Raw genomic sequence first — 17,638 nt, forward strand, 5'->3', positions numbered from 1 at the left:
TCTTAAATTTCTTATTAACACAATTAGAGCATTTTTTTATATTTAATGTAAACCCAATTTTTCAAATCAGATTTCGTTAATCAATGAAATAGCTAAATTTAACATTTCATGGCCAGCCGCAAAAGTTTTGTCTGAGATAATAGACCCCAAAGGCCCATTTGACTTTTTTCGGATGTATGTTGGGAAGATGCAATACTAGTGAATAGACAGATGCTTTTTTTACTGTTCCACCAGTGAAGAAGTTTACAAAATAGTGTCTAAAAGTAAATACACCTAGTGTATTTTGGATATAGGTGTGGGTAAAAATGTTTATATTGTAAAGTACCTAAGTAAAAAAGTATCATCGAGGCGGGTTTGTTCCAACATTAAGCATTACATAGAATTTTACCTTATAGGTGTTAGAAGCACCTGGCAATATTGAAATTCAATTGATAATTTGTCAACGTCAGTTAACTGTCAAGTTCGTTGGCATTTAGGTCAGAAGACGCCGTTTATATTTTTTTGTTATAAATCGTGTTACCAAAAGAAAACATTGATTTTCTGGACTGTTTTAAGTAAACGAAATTATAATTCAACTATAATATTACTTTGAACCGGAATAAACATGACAAATCTCGACGTAAGTGCTGTTTTTCTGATTCACAAATATCTTTTACTAAGAATTATCCGTAAAAATTAGTATACATTCTAATCTTATTTCACAATTTATTTACTATTGTTTGTTAAACAATGTACGTTTAATAAAACGTATACAATTAAAATAATATGTAAGCTTTATATCCATCTGACCATATTAACCGTTTCGTGAGAAAAATAACTTAGATGTATTGAAAAAAAACGTGGGAGATTAGTGTTTATATTTTGTATCTTAGTAAGATTGAATGTAAAAAAATTACTACGGAAAACAGACAACAATTTTCAATATAAATGTTCTCAAACAAATTGTATCTAATAATCTTATGGTGCAGAATTTATACTTTATACACTAATTTATGTTTTGTTTTCATGAAAGGTTAGTTTACTCTATGGGAATTTACTGTTTTAGGGAATTAAAGGTGGCAAGGGTGGGGGAATGTGCCTAAAACTTAACCTTTTGATTTTACTAGGGTTTATATTATTTTATATATGTTAATTAAATTAAGTAAGTCAACTACATACCAATATTATCGGTCATTGTTTTATAGCAATCATACATTAATTCTAGATGAATTATATGAAACATTATTTATCTACACAAATAAATAAAATTGGAGTGTCTGTTTGTTATATTAAAATATGTGACATATACCAAAATTAAATTTTTATAAAATTTTGTCTATCTGTCTGTCTGTTCCGGCTAATCTTTGAAATGGCTGAATCGATTCTGACGGAACTTATACTGGTAGATAGCAGATGTAAAAATGAGTAACTTAGGCTATTCTTATTTCTTGTGGACAATGTTTAATATATAGTCAAGTTTCATTATTCGGAGACTTAAAAAAAGCTATATATATCACTATGTGTATTTTACAATAAATGTGTGGTTCTCTGTTGGATGTTAATGTTTATACAATCAACAACAACAATTTCAAATCATAAATAGACACAGCAGGTTTCTAGAAAATTCACACAGACTGAATACCAGACAACTTTTGTTTATTTTTTTGGGTTTTGACCACTACATACTACAAGTTTTCTGGATTAGGGGAGGCAGCTTAGTACTTAGATTGCTCCAGTAAACGCTCCATTGAGTCAGATCAAGGGCCCCCATGATTTGGGCTGTCACTTGTTAATATCACCTGCTTAACATTCCGATATAAGGGAAACATGCATTTCTTAGACATTTAGTATATAGAGTTAGCATTGTTAAACATTATATTAACATCTGTTGTATCGGATAAAAGCTTAGTCAGTTTTAATTTAGACTCACTGGTAATTGATTCTCACTAATAGTGTCCTAAAATCACAACTTAATTAAGTGTATTTTAAATAATTGTAAAATTGAGTAGTGTTTTTAACTAAGTTAGTTAATCTCGAACTGTGAATCAACATTTGTCTTGTTCTATATTAGTTTGTACATTTTTAGTTTTAATTATATTATTTTACACTAGTCAAGTGATTCATAAATAAATAAATTACCTTTTTATATTAATTAGTGGCATTGTCAGAATGTCTTTTTGGTACTTACAAGAGACTAATTCTTAAATTAATGTCTGTTGTATATTGTTTTATATTAATGGTAATGTCATATTACATGTATTATAAGTAGCAAAGTCCTCGAATGGTCTGCTAGAATGGGTCTGCTAGAAGTTGTTGAGACTAAAGTGGATAATGTCACTTGGTTGCAAAAACCAGTCCTTCACTACAAGACAAGATATCTAGTCCAATGCCTATTTATACATTTTCTGCAAAGAAAATAAATGTTATGGCTATAGAAATTTAAGCATGTGTATGGTTTTTTTCTAGAATTCTTTCATTTTGATATTTACAGGTCAGCAACAGCAGCACTGATAGCAGCTCTGGATCCACATCAGATTCAAGCAGTAGTGGTAGTTCTTCCACAAGTTCTGGATCTGGTTCAAGTAGTTCTGACTCTGAATCCTCGACTTCTGACACTCCTGCGGCTACTGCATCCACTGTACCACCTAAGTCACCAACAAAACCAACTGAAGAAGCAAAGAAGAAAGAAGAACCTAAAGCAAGGAGGCCCTCTAAGACTAAGACATCTTCTAGTGAAGAGGAGGTCCCCAAAACAGGAAGTCCCAAACCGGCTGCACCCAAACGACGTGGTTCAGCCAAAGCTAAGCCAGCTACAGCTGTTCTCGCAAAAGGAAAACCTACAGCACGTACATCTACAGGTGCGAAAGCAAAGGCTATTTCTAAAACTATTCCCAAAACCCAACCAAAGTCAGACAACACATTAAAAAAGAAAAGCATATTCTCACCAGATAACAGCTCTGAATCTGAAACAGAAAGTAAAGATAAACCCAAAGGAAGCCCAAAAGACTCTCCCACTGACAAGAAAGTTGCAAAAAAGACTGATGAAAAAGAAAAGCCACCTACACCACCCGCTGCACCAGAGCCAGAAGATACTACAGCAAAAGAGAAAGAGAACACCAAAAGAAGAAGCAGCAGAAACAGTGGACCACCAGCAAAGAAAGCGGTAGAAGATAAAAGTGCATCATCTTGTTCTTCCAGTCAGTCTTCGATTGAGTCAGTTTCATCAGAAAGTGACAGTGAACCAAATTCTAAAAAAGATACCACTAAGTCTGGAAAAGCGAAGACAAACTCCACAACAAATAAGGTAGAAAAACATAGTATTTCATTATGTTACTATTAGGGGGACCAGAAACTAATTTCGCTTTTTTAAGTTAAATTGAAATGACTATATTTTCAACAAGGTTTTATTTCTAATCAATATATTCACCTTCGTCATCAATAACCTTTTGCTATTGAGTATATAAATTTTCAATGTCGGAGCAGTAAAAATTGATTGGTTTTTCTGTAGAATATGTCTAAAGAAACAACATTACTTTCCGATCCCCCTAAAATATTATATTCCATATTTATATGAGAGTGACTATATAAAAATAATATCCTGGTAATTATTTTTGGATATTTTGACTCCCCGAGTCATATTGTTTTTTGTGGCTCGATGGAGGTAGAAATAAATTGAGCATGGAGTCCATCTCTTTGAATGTCATATGTGTCTTGCTCCTATAACGCGCTTGCACACTAGAAACTAGTTCGACACCAAGCAGTATATTTAGTGTTGGTTTTTATTAATTGCTGCCATTTAACATCCAATACTCTTGATTACCGTTCCATTTGTAGATCAGACTCCTCCTCCCACCAAATCAAATTTGAAGTAACCCTACCAATGCTGTTTTTAAGTCCATTTCAGAAATAGACTGATGTTTGCTCCTTACAGATCAAAATCATATAGGTTATGAAGAGATTTTGACTAGAGAAATATCACTAATTTGATAAAGATTAAACTATATAGATGGTGATTGTAAACATGTGTATAAGATCTAAGGGCTGAATATAGCTTATTTGCTTTATGCATGTTACGCACTAACCAAAAAATTAAGTCACACTTTTAACGCGTCTCAAAACGGCTTTCTAGAGAATCGTGTTCACCTACCATAAGCAGGGCCTTCAGAGTCGCGAGTGTTTAGGGTATGGTTCCTAAAATCCCATTAGCTTCAGCGACTCGGAGATTGATGATGAATCGACCTGGAAAAGAACCATCGCGATATCACCGCAAGGGTTTTAAAGGTAGCGTGAACAACGTATACCACAGGACGAGATGTCCAAAACAGCACAGTGTCCCACATAACCCTGTCCTCCCCCCTGAGACAGGGTATTTGGAACATCTGGAAGATTTTCCCTCTGAATGCAGAAAAATAATACACCTATAATGAATCATTGTGTATGTGGGTGATCAAATGATAAATAAATTACGAGATATAGTTAGCTTTGCAATTATATGTAGGAGCAACAATACGTCATCGAACAGGGGAATCCCACGTGTGAGCGCTCTATATTTATGTCGGGCGAAAGAGACAGCGCTCTACGATATTTCTCGTCTTGTGATTGACTGCAATTTTTTATATTTTATTGTTTTTAATAGTTTTAAGAATTACTATAAATATAGACTAAGTTTTACTACTTTGTATGTGTATGAAATTAAAAAAAAAAACATTTATTTCTAGCAACAAGAGACAAACGCAAAGAGTGGAGATTCTGGTGAATCGGCGGTCAGCGCAGTACCGAGGAAACTGACCAGGTCGTTCCTGGCCCGTGCCAATCGACTGGCGAATGCGACAAGACCAGCTCACACTGATACCGACTCAGAGGCTGATGATAAGAATAATGATAAAAAGTAAGCATTTATATTTTTTATCTCGATAAATGTTATCTCATAGTGGTGGAACCACCAGGGGTCTACAGAAGACAAGAAAAAAAACAGGAATAAAATTGGGGTTCACTATTTGTAATTTCAATGGTGAAGAACTATTGTTAGCCTGACTTCAAGCGCTACAAGTGTTGGTAACTGACTAGTTACCGCTGTTATTGAAAACTTATTTCATATTTAGAAATGCAGTATTGCAGTAAGCTTCATTTAATTAAGCTGATAGTTCAATGAATATTGTTATTTAAATTCTCAAGAGTTGGGCATTGATACAGTAAACTCTCTTTAAGGTAAATTATGATAATGTTATATGATTTATTGTTTATCATTGTCTGTATCCAATGTGTCTGTTTCCAAATGCATGATGACACACAGAGGGCAGTTTAGTTTAGGGTGTACATTCATCTTATGTAAATATATGTACATATATATACTTAAACACACACACACATATATACAAAAAACATCTTCGATCCTTCTCAGATCAGCACATGTTAGGAAAACTTGTATTTTTAAGTTGAAAGATGAAAATATAGAAGAACTCTATTGGATTATTGTTTCTATCAATGCATTTAATGACGCACGCAAGTGGTCATTATAAATGTAGCTAAGTATATAATAATTTGTGTAAATGTTTACTATCTATACAAATAAATAAAATTGAGTTTATAATTTTAAAATTACCACCTAATACTGCATACAAATATATATACCGTACATGTCTGTCTGTTAGTTCTGATTAACCTCTGAAATGACTAGACAGATTTTGACGTGACTTATACTGACAAATAGCTGATGTTATAATGAGTAATTTGGCTACTTTATTGTATAAATATTCTTAAACAAATAATAATAATGTTTTTTTTTATTCCACGCGAAGAAGTCGCGGGCACAGTTAGTATAGAATAAAATTATACTGCTAATTAGCAGGAATATGTAATAGTAAGTAAGTACATAATAAATCATTGAAATGGATGTCAATATTTACAGTAAAGAAGCAAAGAAGAACTTGAAAGGACGTGCCCCTGTACCAAGGTCTCCTGTGGTGGCTGACACAGCACCAGTGATGCCTTCGGAACGCTGCTGCCCAGTCAGAGGCTGTGACTCCTCAGGACACTTGGGTAAGGTCGGTTTACTAGTGAAATAGGGGGGTGTCATCACAGTAACATTAAATATATTATTTTGTATCACATTTTATTTCTTCGTTTAGATGTTAAAAAAGAATTACCGCTATTTGTGGAAATCTACAGGGAAGGCTTATACCCAGCTGTAGGTGTACTATTTACAAAATAAGTGTTAAAGGATTGGCTTCTTCAATTTTATCATTTTTGATTATAAAAAGACTTGGCCAGTTCCACAGATTTTATATAAATAAATTTTTCCTTCTATTTGTGGCAGTGAAAAGTGGCAGTAGGCGGGGCATATCGCCCATGCAACTGTTGGTCGTTGAGGCAGAAAGGTTTTTGAGTGGAAAGACTACTTGATGGATTGATGACATAATTGAGGTTGTAAGAAGTTGCTTGATGAGAAGTCATCGTGGTGATCTTTGATGGAGGCCTAAACCTTATAGTGGGAGTCAGAAAAGAAGAAGACACCACGTGACAAAACGCCATTACGTAGTGCTTATATTTATTATATTGTATAGTATTGTGGAAAGTTCCCACACCTTGTGCGCACTAAAGTCTTTTGTCTATCAACAAAACTGTTATTTTTACCCGCGGTTTGTTGATAAAATATGAAGGTTCAAGTGGCAGTTACTTGATGTTTAGATATAAAGACGTATCAAGATATGTTTCTAATAGTAAACTTCGGTAGGTGGAAAGGCGAGTCGTCATTTCACATGGGACGCATGTCCAATGTATCACAACGTGACGGCTGCGTGGTGCGTAGCGGCGGCCGAGGAACGCGCGGCTGCGAGTGCAGCCCGACGTAGAGCTCTCGCGGCGCTCCAACAACGTCCACGAGCTATGCCCACTATTGAACAACGCGCCTATCAGCTCAAAGTTAAGGTATGCACTCTATGTCAAACTTACATTTGTCCGCTTTCTTTTCATGAAAAATATATTTATACAGGATGATTGGTTATAAAAAAAACTTAAAAGGGTGAATGTATTGAACAATTTTAAGCGAAAAGCGTGCGTGAAAAAATGTGTATGTTTGTATCTGTATAGGAGTAATTATGTGTGTGTGCGAGTGTGTGTACTATATTGGTGTATTTATGTCTGTGTGAGTGTGCATGACCAATTTTGGTGCGCGTTTCTGTATCTCTTGGTCCGTCCAGACAGTATTTGTACACAGCACATGTGTATGATTCACTGTTGGTATCTATGTAGACATCGTTGTTTGGCTATAGATGTGTGTGCGGACTTTTCCTATTTATGTGTGCCATAGAAACTATGACAGTGTTGCTGTTTGATTATCATCGGCGTGTGTGTGCTTTTTTGATTGTATATGTTTGTGTGTATATTTTAGTCTGGGTCGGTTGTACATGTTTGACAATATGTCTGTCTATGGGTCTATACTTGTACTTTTTAAAAAAAATCTTTTACATAATGATGGTTTTATTGAGTATGCTTTATTCGTAGGACATGCGTTCCAAATGGAAAGGCAGTCAAGAACTTCGAGAGAAATTGGCCGCCTCAAGCGAAGAGGTGAATGACGAGAGGGAACCTGTCCTCGAGGGTTTCGCGCCGGATTATGACCTGAGACTGTTCCGGGAGGCGCAGGCGTTGGCCGCTATCAAAATTGAAGAGGAATTAGGAGATCTCCCTTCAGACAAGGGAACTAGGTATTTTCTTGTATTGACCAATTGTAGCTTAGTTGTTAAGAGTTCAGCATACATTCATAGGTTTGAATAAGTTAATCATCAAATGGTAAAGGTAACAGATATCAAAAACATTACACACTGGTACCTTTATAAAGGATGTTCAAGGAATGTGCGACTGATTTAAGAAGAACCCGATTTATTGGTTAAATGCCATTGAAATCGTGCAGTTGTTTTGAAATATTTATTATCTGTATGATTTTTAGAAATGTGTATTTATTTCGAACCAGCAATTTCAACAGAATTTTCTGTCTTGATCAGTTGCATTTAAATAGAAAAAAAAATTAATGTAACGTATTTCAGAGTTTACAATATATTTATTGACTATTGACATCACTGCATTATTGCCCAAGTGGCATTTGCATACAATGAGTCCGTGTGGGCAGGATGTTGAGGGCGTCTAGCCTAGGTCCTCTTTTAAGGTAGTGAAGTGAGATGTAAAAAAAAAATTAAAATTTCATTTAAAAGAGCAAGTAAGTTTCCGGTTGGCTCTCTGAAAGCTTAATATGATGCCCTTACTTTAATTAAGATATTTTGAACTTTAATTGAATTTAGTTAATTTATTAAAGCCACCTCTATAGTATCCATAGTCTTTAATATTTTAAGGTATATAAATATCCCATCTCATCTCATCTCTGATTATCAAAAATAACTTTGGAATGTAATTAACATATTTTTATTGTGTAGATTATAATATCAACCATGTAAATGGGTCAACTAACCCAGTTCCACATATTTAGATCAAATAAAACGCTGGAATGCCATAAGATTTATATAATAATGTACTTTTAATTTTAGATTTAAGGTCTAAGATATCTTGTGGAACACTACATATACATACACTCAGACCATGAAGGTTTTGTTAACTTTTAATACGAAGTTTAGGCATTACCCTTTTTATTTCGACTTCTTCTATACAGGTGTAGATTGTCGTCTTACTCTCAAAAGCAGGTTTATTTAACTATACCTAGTTGTCTATCTCGTTCGCTCATTCATTATGTACAATTTTTGGAATATAAAAACGTTCTCCATAATAAGCTAACACTATATAACTGTACATTGGACATGAATTGTTATATTTGCTCTTCGTCGGTAATTTATAGAATTTATCGATTGATTATTAAGTCCTCTTGTGCGCAGATACGTGGTGATGGGCAAGTACATGATGGAGGTGTGGTACCAGTCCCCGTACCCGGGGGACGCGGCGCGTGTACCACGTCTCTTCGTGTGCGAGTTCTGTCTCAATCACCACAAATGTGCAGCTGGGGCGGCGCGACATCGATCCAAGTGTGTATGGCGGCATCCACCTGGTGACGAGGTTGGTTCATAGAAAAAAAATTTCTATCAATTTTAACAGAAACGAAGTGATCTTCAAAAGAACCGAGGTCATCTAAATTGGTCGTCTGAAGTGGCAGTAAGCTAGACATATTGCTCGTGCAAACATCGGTTGTTATATTTGGAAGCTTCACGAGCCGGTTGGGAGACATACAAAATAGTTTAGGTCATGGTAATTCGCTGAATGCACACAGTGTAAGATCTGGCATCGTCGTGATTTACGGCGGAGGTGGACCTCTATCGATTTACATGATGATTATGCTGAAATAATATGCATAAAAATACAACTAAAATGAATTAAAATATATACATACAATATATGTCAGAAATCTGTGTCATCACTGGGGCTTTATATGGATCATTTTGCCCGTATATATCACATACTATTGTCATTAAAAAGTAAGGTTAAATTGTCATTTAAAACTACCGGGCATTAGGAAGGTTGGTAATTTTTTTTGTAGGTTGGTAGGACTGTATAACATTAGTCAAGCTAATTTGATGCTCATATCAAATTATTTTGAATCACGTTTTGTGTTGAAAAAGCGTCAAAAACTAGACTAGTATCGTTCCGCAACCATCGTAAGGTGAACAGTGAGAATATTATTTTTCCGGTAAAGCTATCAAGACCTTCGATTTGGTTTTTATCACCTCAATAATTCAAAACTGCATCCTCGAATTGGTCTTAAGTTTGCTGAATAGTCAGAAGTCACATGGATCCATATCAGGGGAATACGGTGGTTACGGAACGTTTATTAGTCTAGTTTTTGGCAAAAAAAGAATCGAAGAACCATAGTGCATCGACCAATGACTTGACGCGTTTAAGACATAAAACACCTTTCAAAATGTTTTGAGCTGAGACAAATGGTATTACAACTTTTGACATACAGACGCTTGGCAAATGTTATAGACAGTCCTATTAATCTAGGAAAAAATATTACCTACCTTCCTAATGCCTGATAGTTCTAAGTGACAATTTCACTTTATTAATATTCAGTTGTAAATATAATTTTTTGCATCTAGGTATACCGCAAAGACAATCTCAGCGTGTGGCAAGTGGACGGACGCAAGCACAAGCAATACTGTCAGCAGCTCTGTCTCTTGGCCAAGTTCTTCCTGGACCACAAGACCCTGTACTACGATGTGGAGCCATTCCTCTTCTACGTGATGACCTGCGCTGATGACGAAGGCTGTCATATCGTCGGCTACTTCAGTAAGGTATGATGATCCAATTTTTGATAATCCTAATGCAAGTTAAATAGCAACAAGCTGATTCATACTAGCCTTCATAAATACATACATAAGAAAAAACATTTATGCTTCTAAATTTAAAATTAAGTTTCTAGTTTAATTCGTTAACATCGAGAAATATAAAGATAGGCCTGTGTTTCTCAAATAAAGCAGGGCTATAGTTGAGGATGTGATGAAATGAAACAGTACCGAAAATTAAAACAGGTCGGGTAATCATGATAAAACATGAGGAAATGAAAACAATGGTAATTTTTTTTTAAAATATGAAGATAATTATATGAAATATAAAAAAACTGGAAATAATTTTATAGATTTAAAAAATTGCCATGAAAAAATGTGATAACTATTATAAAATAAAGAAATGAGTAGTATATTAAAAATGTAAAGCCCTATCCAAAACCGGATAGGCGTGTACGAGTAAAAAAAAAACGAAATTCCCTCGTGCACCTGTGACCCAGTGGTGGGCGTATTTATCGCGTTAAGAGTTTTGATTAATGATTATTATCGTTATGTTTTGATTGTACGAAAAGATAGAAGAAAGCAACCTCGCCTCATTGGAGAGGAAAGAGGAAAACCAGATCTTTCTGAATTACTGTTGAAAGGTCTAAAATACCATCATAGTAGGAAAGGAGATATATTGTAAATTATTACTTAAAAATTATGTGAAACAGAAAATTAAAAATAAATAATGTAAAGCCATGAAGAAGTGGTGAAGGAAAATGAGCGATGTATGAAAGGTAAAGGAATGAATAGGAAACAGAGATAATGCAAAGAAAAAAAAGTTTAAAGATTAAGTAAAAGATGTTAAAATGTATAAGTAAGCAAATAAAAAAGGAGGTGAAAAAATTATTAAGTTTAAATAGCTTTATTATATAAGGTTAATGTGTAAATGACAATCGTCGGCTTGAAATTGTTTACATTAGTTTGTAAAGCGCCATCTATTGAGAAAAATAGACAAACTAAGTGGGATTTGACATTTATTGAATTGTATAAACAAATTTTATTTTCAAGTAAATTAATACAATTCATTTTGAAACATCTTCGTTGTTAATATACTTCGAAATAGAGTTATATGCTTATTAGCAGTTTGATAGTTATGTTATAAAATCCTATATGAATGACCGAGACATTATATGGAGCCCAATGGGTAAAACAAGTTTATTTATGTATTGTAAGTGTAGTGTAAAACCGAATACTTTGGACTAATTCATTTTATTCAATTTAAAGTTCGATGTCCCGGTGTATCAAGGAAAGTCAGTCCGTCCAAACTGATTTATGTTGGCAGCGGGTCAGTAATGCGAGAATCTAACCATAAGTTACACCTTCATCAGTGAAGGCAGCATTAAATTGATTTTAATTTAATTCAAGAATAACCTATGCCTTAATCAAAAACAATATATTATTTCTACAGACAATTACATTTAATGTTTCCGTAATTTTTGCTCGCGTTTCTGCATGTCAGTGTATACAAGTCTCTTAAAATATTTCCTAAATTAAATAATTAGTGTCTTGTTTGTACTTACGACACCCTAACAATTTCCTGTTTTTGTACGACCACTTAACATTTTTACTTCAAATTGCCATCCGAAGGTTGTACGGCTGTACGGTGGTTGCATTTTTCACTACATCGACGATTCATCGAATCGGAAGACTAGGCAATGATAATGTTATAAAGGGTGATTAAATTTCACGATTAATCGGAGTTTCCCTGCGAGAGCAAATTAAAAATGAAGAGATACGCAAAAGAACCAAGATCAGTGACTTAGCTCGAAGAGTTGTTCATCTAAAGTGGCATTGGCGTGACATCGTCCGATAGATGGCGGTGAGGGTCGAAAAGTTTTCTGGGGTAGGCCTCACACAAGGTGGACCAACGATGTGGTGAAGACTGGTCATCGTGGCGATTTTTGTGAGAGGCCTATTCCTTGCACCACGACGATTCCAAAGCGACAGGCAAAATTTTTGGCAGTTTAGTCTACAGGCACAGATAATAACAATAATTAATTATAATACGTAGTAATGAGAATTTTATTTATTACTAGCTGATCCCGCAAACGTTGTTTCGCAAAAAAAAAAATAATGTTTTTAATTTACAAATAAAAAATAAGGGTTGATCGTAGAGAGGTGAAAATTTAGGGTTGTGTGTATTTTTGTATGCTGTATCATAAAAAAATAAAAACAAAAAATTTGGACAAAAAATTTAAAAAAAAATTTTAAGGGTGAACAACCCTTATCACTTAGGGGTATGAAAAATAGATAGTAGCCGATTCTCAGACCTACTGAATACGCATATAAAATTTGGTTAAAATCGGTCGAGCCGTTTCGGAGGAGTTCAAGTTCGAACACCGTGACACGAGAATTTTACATATTAGATTAAAAAGTTATTTAATATTTCTGCAACCATTGATTTTTGAATAAGGCTGTTCAAAATATTAATTTACATCAAATGAGTTATACATTAACTCCTTTAAAGCTTTTATATCTTTAACTAATCAGCCTGTATATCAATTTTTGTTAGTTCAAAGATGTTTGACAGATTCACTATGTACAACTATAGATTAAAAAATTGTCTTAGTATCTGTATAATGTGATATGTACTATTTAAGTATATGGTGTTTGATTTGACGAATGTACATATTATTTAAATAATTTGTCTATGCAGAGTAGTGTTTTTTATTAATAAGAAAAATACGCAAGAAACTGACATAGCGTGTCGGGCCTACGAAAAGCGAAATCCTCTATAGGTAGGTCGCGTACAACAGCCATTGAGCGTCGCCGCGTCAGCTGTGGGGTCGACGACCCGGGGGGGTGGGCCACGCCTCCGAAATCCACCGACCCCCCACCACAAACCCACCGGTTCTGCGTAAGTGCGGCCCGTGTTGAGATTTTGAAAATACGTCCCATTTAGGGTTTCCACTGTTCGAATTACAACTCGTTTATGTTTTTCAATTAAAGTGCTATATTGTGACAATTGACTTGTGTGTTTATTCGTTATAGATGTAAATGCTCTAAGCGAATGAATACCTAGTTTGCTGTCAATATAAGGTGCACTCTGCCAATAAAAAATTGTACAGAAATTAAAAATAATGTATACATGTTAAAATTAGTAATTGTTTACTATATGTCTCTTTAGACTTGCTGCCAGAGGTTAAAAGTCTGCCGCATTTCAATAGAGAATAAAAATATTGTATTTTAATATAACATGTTTTAGAGTGATTACTTTATACATGGTGATTGGAAGGTGTAAAAGCTAAGACAAATAAAAACACATCCAATTGAAAGTCACCTTATATACAATACCCGGCGATAAATATTGCACATAGACCTTTGGAAAGAGACAATCGGCTAATTTCGGCTTTGTAGAGCGTTATCTCTATCGCACGAAATACAAAACATCACATATTAAGTGTGACGTTTTGTATGGGTATGGTACTGTATGCTCTCTTTATACTCTGTCAGGTGTCATCAGCTGGTTCCTCGTGGTTTACACTGCCTTTTGTGGGTGGTATATAATAAAACCTATTCTTATATATGAGAGCTATAGTTTAACCATATCTATATTGTTAATGGACGACCACTCAACCAAACTCGCGAGCGAATTTTTTTAAAATTCATCCTTAGCTATACTGTACTTGGTTAAAGGAATATTCCTATCGCAATTTCAAGTCTCTAATCCTTATGGGTCCATAGATATCGTGATGAGTCAATACGAAGGTGGAAATCTATATACACACTACGGTGATCAAAAAGTAAGGTGAAATTGTCATTTAAAACCATACTAATTACTGTCTATAATATTTGCCAAGCGTCTGTTTGTTAAAATATCATTTGGTTCGGCCCAAATCATATTGAAGATCAGTGTGTCTTAAACGCGTAGTGTGGATTGATGAAAAAAATCGCCCAATTTTTTGGAAAGTAGTCAAAAACTTGACTTACATCGCAACCGTAGTCGCTGACTTCTGGCTATTCAGCAAACTTAAAAGGCTAATGCGAGGATGCCGATTTGATATAATTGAGGGGATAAAAACCAAGTCGAAGGTCTTAAAGGCTGTACCGGAAAAACACTGTTCCACCTGCCGACGATCGACCGTGCTGGTTCAAGTGGCCACAAAAAAGATCATCTCAATTAGTTGTGGCAACCCGTTAAATTTAATTAGAAGGAATTTATTATAGTGGAGTTTAATCTGATTTTAGTATCTATTAAAATGGACTCTTCTTTAATTCTTGTGCATATAAATAAATCAATATATGACTTCAGAACTCGATATTTGAAAGTAATAATAATGTCTGGTAAATAAATCGACATAGGAGAACAGTAAAAAGTACGTTGAAATTAGAAACGTCATCAGATTTATTTGTAGCATCCATTTTCAATTATATAAAAGTCGCTCGCGCGGTTTTAATCGCGACGGCGCCTTTTGTGGAACGGAAAATTGAATTATTCGATATCGCATGTTAGACGACGGGATACCTGTTAGCGAAACGTTGGTTATTGTGTGCCTGGAACATTCTAAACGTTGTCAGATTTAATGGAAAATTTACTCTTAACTTTTTTACTATGTAGGTTGCATTATTGGCATAAAGGCTTTAAAAGAGGTGAATATACCTGAATTGTTAGCAAAAAACTTTAAAAATTTTTACATCTATTTTGATAATTTTGAAATATGTGTTTTTTTTCAATTGGAATGAAATAGGCAAATAATTTCTGGCATTAAAAAGTCTGTAGAGACAGATGGTAAATAATAATTAAATTTATTATATATGTAATATTCCGATGCATTATCATTTTATATGTTATCCTCGAAATCATTGATTCTTGGATAGATTGTATTTTACATTAATGATTAGATCGGAAAATGTGATATAGAATTACCCTTCATATATATGATGTAAAAACCTTCCTGTTTATTACATGAATAAATATTTTCTTGTATCTAAGTATTCTCCTTGAGAAATCGGTTTAAAGAGGTCAATATTATTACATTGGCCTCACAATATATTTATGATAATATTTTGTACATTTACAATAATTATAAAATATTCAAAAAATAGGGGACATAGTGTATTTACAAGGGACCGTGAAAAACTGTACCAAAGTTTAGACCGCAAAAATTTTCTAATTGATTTGTAATATACGTAATGAGATTATTTAAAATAAAATAGACCCGACCCCAAATAAAGGGAAAAGGGAAGGAAGAAAAAAAAAAGATTATTTAAAATAAAATGCCGCAAATAAGATTACTAACAAAACACTAAACGCTATTAAAAAGTAAATCGACGAAAAACGCTAATTAATCAATAAATGAATATTTAAATGATAAGAATCCTTGGCAGTGATGTCGCCTGATTTTTTTTATTTTATTTAGGCTATATCAAATAAAGTGAGTGTTCTCGTATTTTTGTCAAATCATGTACTCAAAATTATTACTACATACAGCGTGCAATTTAAAAAAAATTATAATGTTTGTTAAAGTTTTTTAAAATTGGAATTTGCAAAAGAAAGTAATTTATAAACAAATCCTAAAATGAATGTTCTCACTATTGTATTAAGGATATTGTAAAAGTGATCACAAAAAAAAACCCAACTGAGTTTTATGAAGGCTTTTATCAGATTACGGTGCGATTGGAACGCTCGTAGGTTTCACATAAAAGGTGCCATAAAGAAGAATTAATTCTGGAATTCTTCTTATGATACTATGTTGATAAAAAATATGGAATGTAAAAATGTGTAAACATCACGGAAAATATTTTCAGGCCGGTATGAGAATTCATGTTTTATTAAAATCATCCAGATCTCTCAAAGGAATTCTACGGACGTACAATTTTCAATTTAAAGCCCAAACTAATAAAGTTGAAAGTCGCAAATCACATTACTTACTCCTTCATTTACTACGTTCACTACAGCCTACGGCGTAGCGTAGCTACGCTCTTGACGTAACCGTGGCGGCTCGTAGCCCGTCTACGCCGTAGTAGAGGCGTGGCTTTTTTCCAATGAAAGTTGGCTAGCGTAGACATATCTTGCGCGAAATTATGTTTCATTCGATTTTACATTAACACTGAGATAATTTTCGCAGTACGGGTATTGGATTAATAATATAAAATGATTAAACACATGTACTCTATTTAGATAAAGACAAATTATACACGCAAGAAGGGCAGGCGACCTTTTTAAGTCCTCTCGGAAGGCTAAGCTCTTTTCGAAATCTATAAAGGAGGTCCATGTTGAGAAGTGGGCGGTCCTAGATTTGAAATAATTATGAAGTTATACTTAACTGTAACCTTACATTAAACCGGTACATTTAACAGACAGAACACCAAAGTGACGTATCCTGTCAATATATGTAATTGTAAACTTTAGATTTGAATAAATAAATAGAAGATTTTGATGTTTAATCCGGACACAATGGTTGACATTTATAATAAGATATTTTGAAAAACTAAATTATACAAGGTGACCTCTTATATGTGTGAAAGTTTTTAAAAGGTGAATGAATGTATAGGTTATGTATCAGCAAAACAACTTTAAATCTGTTACGCCTATTTCTAATCAACCTGTATGATACCGTAAAATACGTTACATTAAATTATTTTTTATATTGAATTGCGTCAGGCCTAGAACTTCTGATATCAGAAAGTTCGCAGACACAGTAAACCCTTATTATTTTTAATATATTGTAATCAGAATTTTGTTCACGAGTTTTCTTAATATTTTTAGGTTGTATTATTTTTAAAACCATATATTTTTGGATAGGTAGTTCCATATATAATTTGACAGCAAAAGGGTTATTCATCCATTTAAATATAAAACATATAACCCATAAATATGTATTTATGAACTAGCTATACGTGCGGCTTCGTTGACAACAAAATTTTGTTAAGTTTATTTCTCGATTATGATTTTTTCCAAAATTAACGTAACCTATGTTGCTCCTTATAACTTCAGCTATCTTCCAGTATAAATTTTGGAACACACATAAATTAAAAAAATATATAATTTTGGTATATGTGGTGTATGTATAAACATATGAAGTAGAAAGCGGTTATTTTATTATAACAACAGACACACCGATGTCATTAAAATAAATATATCTTTAAATAGAAGGTGAGTAATTTATATTTGTTTTAAGGCAACACGTAAAATAATTTAAATGCTTGCAACACAAACGCCGCCAGGACATCCGGGTGCCCGCGCTTCCCGGTCATGTACCCCCAGACGTCTCGACGAACGTATCTAAATTTATGTATACTTTACAATTCTTACCGACCGTTCAAGTTGCGAAGTGGGGGGGACAATGCGTCTAAGAAGTTTTTACACCGGCTGCCTCTACTTTGAATGG

At 34.0% G+C, this 17,638-nt stretch overlaps 1 protein-coding gene across 2 annotated transcripts in view; it reads left to right on the top strand.

Moving 5' to 3' along the window:
• The first annotated feature begins 484 nt into the window (after positions 1–484).
• chm (chameau) overlaps positions 485–17,638 on the top strand; it is a 40,677-nt gene continuing 23,523 nt past the window's right edge. The window contains exons 1-8 of one of the 2 annotated variants that reach the window (XM_068776338.1): positions 485–619; positions 2,471–3,283; positions 4,698–4,867; positions 5,888–6,018; positions 6,713–6,906; positions 7,483–7,685; positions 8,862–9,039; positions 10,077–10,271. In XM_068776338.1, coding sequence (XP_068632439.1) covers positions 605–619; positions 2,471–3,283; positions 4,698–4,867; positions 5,888–6,018; positions 6,713–6,906; positions 7,483–7,685; positions 8,862–9,039; positions 10,077–10,271 — 1,899 coding nt within the window. In that variant the 5' untranslated portion in view covers positions 485–604. Of the gene's footprint in view, positions 620–2,470; positions 3,284–4,697; positions 4,868–5,887; positions 6,019–6,712; positions 6,907–7,482; positions 7,686–8,846; positions 9,040–10,076; positions 10,296–17,638 lie in introns of those variants that run through there. The other variant, XM_068776337.1, reaches the window with a different exon arrangement.

This window comes from Battus philenor, unplaced genomic scaffold (genome assembly GCF_028537555.1).
Source record: "Battus philenor isolate CCGP_79_NKW_IND1 unplaced genomic scaffold, ilBatPhil1.0.hap1 SCAF_12, whole genome shotgun sequence".
Lineage (NCBI taxonomy): Eukaryota > Metazoa > Arthropoda > Insecta > Lepidoptera > Papilionidae > Battus > Battus philenor.